This window comes from Eimeria tenella, genomic scaffold (genome assembly GCF_000499545.2).
Source record: "Eimeria tenella Houghton genomic scaffold, Eth_scaff2523, whole genome shotgun sequence".
In the NCBI taxonomy this organism is placed as follows: Eukaryota; Apicomplexa; class Conoidasida; order Eucoccidiorida; family Eimeriidae; genus Eimeria; species Eimeria tenella.
This window is the reverse complement of record NW_013542390.1, coordinates 922-1,300: the sequence shown is the minus strand read 5'-3', so window position 1 is coordinate 1,300 and position 379 is coordinate 922. Positions and strand designations below refer to the sequence as shown.

The following is a 379-nucleotide window of genomic DNA, read 5'->3' as shown; positions in this document are numbered from 1 at the left end:
CCCACCAGCCATACCGGCATTCCTAGCAGCAGCAGCGGCAGCAACAGCAGCAGCGGCAGTAGCAACAGCAGCAGCTTCTCCACCCTTCGCTCCTTCCTCTCTTGTCACGTAAGGTGTATGCTGCTGCAGCTGTTGCGCACCCCTCCTTCGGTGCTGCTGCAGCTGCAGCAGCTGCTGGGGGCCTGCAGGGCATCTGGGGAGCTGCGCTTCCTGCAGCAGCAGCAGCTGCAGCAGCAGCAGCAGCTGGAACTTAAGCAAGACGCGGCCACTCTTAAAGTCAAGCAGAAGCGTTGGGAGCAGCAGCTGTTGCAGCTCCAACAGCAGAGCAGCAGTTCCTGTTGCATCTGCATCCCTCCAGCTGAATTCCTCCAGGCCCTTT

General features: G+C 60.4%; 1 protein-coding gene across 1 annotated transcript in view; it reads left to right on the top strand.

The window, feature by feature from the left end:
- The window catches only part of ETH_00042780 (uncharacterized protein), a gene marked incomplete at both ends in the record, with an annotated part of 2,967 nt that extends 2,713 nt beyond the window's left edge, over positions 1–254 (top strand). The window contains one exon of the mRNA XM_013375110.1: positions 130–254. Within this exon, the coding sequence (XP_013230564.1) occupies positions 130–254 (125 nt within the window). The remainder of the gene's footprint in view (positions 1–129) is intronic.
- Positions 255–379: the final 125 nt, after the last annotated feature.